Raw genomic sequence first — 2,470 nt, forward strand, 5'->3', positions numbered from 1 at the left:
TAATAACAAGTGCCGGACATACTGCAATAGTTCAAGTGAAAGTCATTATCGTCAAATTATTTTGTTAAATCCATGAAATTTGTTCATGATAATACTGTATTTCTATTAAATTACTAATTTTTTACCTAGAAACTAATCTGTTCCACTAAAATTCTTAGTGGAGCCATAATAAAGTGTCAGCTTATGCAAACTTGTCTCTAATTCTGCTCTGACTATTTTTGTTTGGCTATAGTTGTGTATTTTTTAGCTTTTACTGCAGTATTGCGATTTGCTAGCTTGTCTAGTGCAGGGAACTTAAGTGGACGCAGTTCTGTCACTAATCATGCAAGTTTCTTGCACCCTTTCATCAATCACTTCTTGAGTGCCTAACATTACCATAATGAAGCGATACATTACATCTTTAACAGTGCTAACTCTTTTTGTGGTCTTCAATGGCTCTTGTAATCGACCAAATCAACATTATTTCGGGCAACATGTCGCTACCACCGAGCGTGGCCATGTTTCTGGGAGACCGGCAGGTCAGTGAGATGAACGCAAGCGACTTGAACCTGTCGCGCAACTTGAGCGTTCTGTGGAACACGAGCGGTGGCCTGAACTTTGACTTGATCCTGAAGTTCGAGCGCAATTTACGGCTCGACGGAGCTCTGCTCGCCGCTCTTCTGCTCGTTTACGGCGCCGTCATCACCGTGGGTGTAGCAGGCAACTCGCTCGTCGTGCTCGCCGTCATCAGGAAGCCCGCCATGAGGACCGCCAGAAATGTCTTCATCATCAACTTGGCCATCTCAGACCTGGTGCTTTGTCTGGCCACCACTCCACTCACGTTGCTCGAGATCGTCCCTCAATACTGGCCGCTCGGGGACACCCCCTTCTTGTGCAAGCTGGTGGGCACTCTGCAGGCCACGTCCATCTTCGTCTCCACCATATCCATCACGGCCATTGCACTCGACCGTTATCATGTGAGTGAGAATTCCTTAGGTAAAACAAGTCGATGGAGATCTTGATCGAAAATATTCATTTTTAGGCTCCTTAGACTACTTCGATTTCTTACTCTAATTTCGAGGTTAATAGATAATTGTCCAGTTATATTGCAGAGTCAAAGTTGAAGGTTTGAAAACTTTTTTCCTTATACAATTTAGGATTATTAATTCCGTACTGTGTACAGCACTTAACTCTCCCCTCGTCAAATTAAGTTGAAATTTTAAATTAAAATCCAGCTAAAAAGGTAAATTTGAATTTGGCTTGGATATGAGATTTGCTCCAATTCAATTATTATGATTATCAAATAAAACGTGCATTGTTAAACACAATTTAAAATTACATTGTCAAGCAAAAAGAAGAACTATATTTCATTGAATGGATTATAAAAAAATAATTTAAAAACAAATTTTTGCTTTTAAAATGTCATTCAAAATAATAGTTCCGTAGCATTATCCATGTACGAATTAAACGGTGAAAAATACATTCAAATTAAATACCAATTTGATTATTTTCTTTCTGCTCCCCATTTCCACACTGCCAGTTTTCGATATGCCTCTCACCTTTCAAAAGCCATACCTATTTTTTGAGGGCGATCAGTCTACTAAGTAAATAGGCTCCACATTTAAATTAGTCGAATAACAAAATCACCAACAGTCGTACAATGTCATTAAACGATGCTACCGATGTTGCCTTTCATTAAGTCGGAAGAAAGCGACGCTTGTAAACGGAGATTGAACAGAACACCCAACAATATAACGTATGAGCCCGCTCATGTCAATTAACCTACTCATTCCTTCTCCTCGGAAAGCTGACAAGAGAAGCATCATTGGCTTAATTATTTATTATTATTAATATTATTAGATAATTTAATATAAATAATAATATTAATAATATTATTAATATTAATAATTATTTCTATTAACAAAAACATCATTGGTTCAATTTAATTAAGAGAATTATTGGCTCTTAATATTAATATGAATTATCTAGTAGAATTAGTATTCCACTCGAAATTAAAACAAATTTCCTGTGAGAAGGTATGCGACAATGATTTTTTTAGGAGTCAATATAAACTCACTTTAAAATTTGATGTAACAAAACTGTGCTCTTACATGTCCATTCATACATTCTCTGCAGCTCTCCTGGTAACATAGCGCCTCCCTTTCGTGCAACAGATGTGGCAGCAAGTGTTCAGATGAACAGCTGTTTGATCTCCCTGACATAACCTTGTACATGATATAAGCTTATAGAAACGATTGGTGCTGGCAGTATGACAGGGAGATACGGTGGGAATTGAAAATAATGCAATCCCTGTGCAGTATATTTACGTCAGAATTTCGGGCTTCGTCACATGAAGCTGGGTTAATTCGGACATGGTGAGAATTTAATGAGAGTTCCCGTCGAATACTCACAAAAAAATGTGTGATGATTCAGGAGAATTATAAAGCATGCACAACAAAAAATAATACATCGATGGAAAACGTGATTTACG

The 2,470-nt window shown here is 37.7% G+C and overlaps 1 protein-coding gene across 1 annotated transcript; it reads left to right on the top strand.

Annotated features, from left to right (window-relative positions):
* Nucleotides 1-473: 473 nt before the first annotated feature.
* Nucleotides 474-956, top strand: LOC108670924 (neuropeptide F receptor-like; the record flags this gene model as incomplete). Its single annotated transcript, XM_018158419.1, has 1 exon — nucleotides 474-956. A coding segment is annotated over exon 1 (483 nt), but the record flags the coding sequence as incomplete, so codon positions are not given.
* Nucleotides 957-2,470: the final 1,514 nt, after the last annotated feature.

This window comes from Hyalella azteca, unplaced genomic scaffold, assembly GCF_000764305.2.
Source record: "Hyalella azteca isolate HAZT.00-mixed unplaced genomic scaffold, Hazt_2.0.2 contig15061, whole genome shotgun sequence".
In the NCBI taxonomy this organism is placed as follows: domain Eukaryota; kingdom Metazoa; phylum Arthropoda; class Malacostraca; order Amphipoda; family Hyalellidae; genus Hyalella; species Hyalella azteca.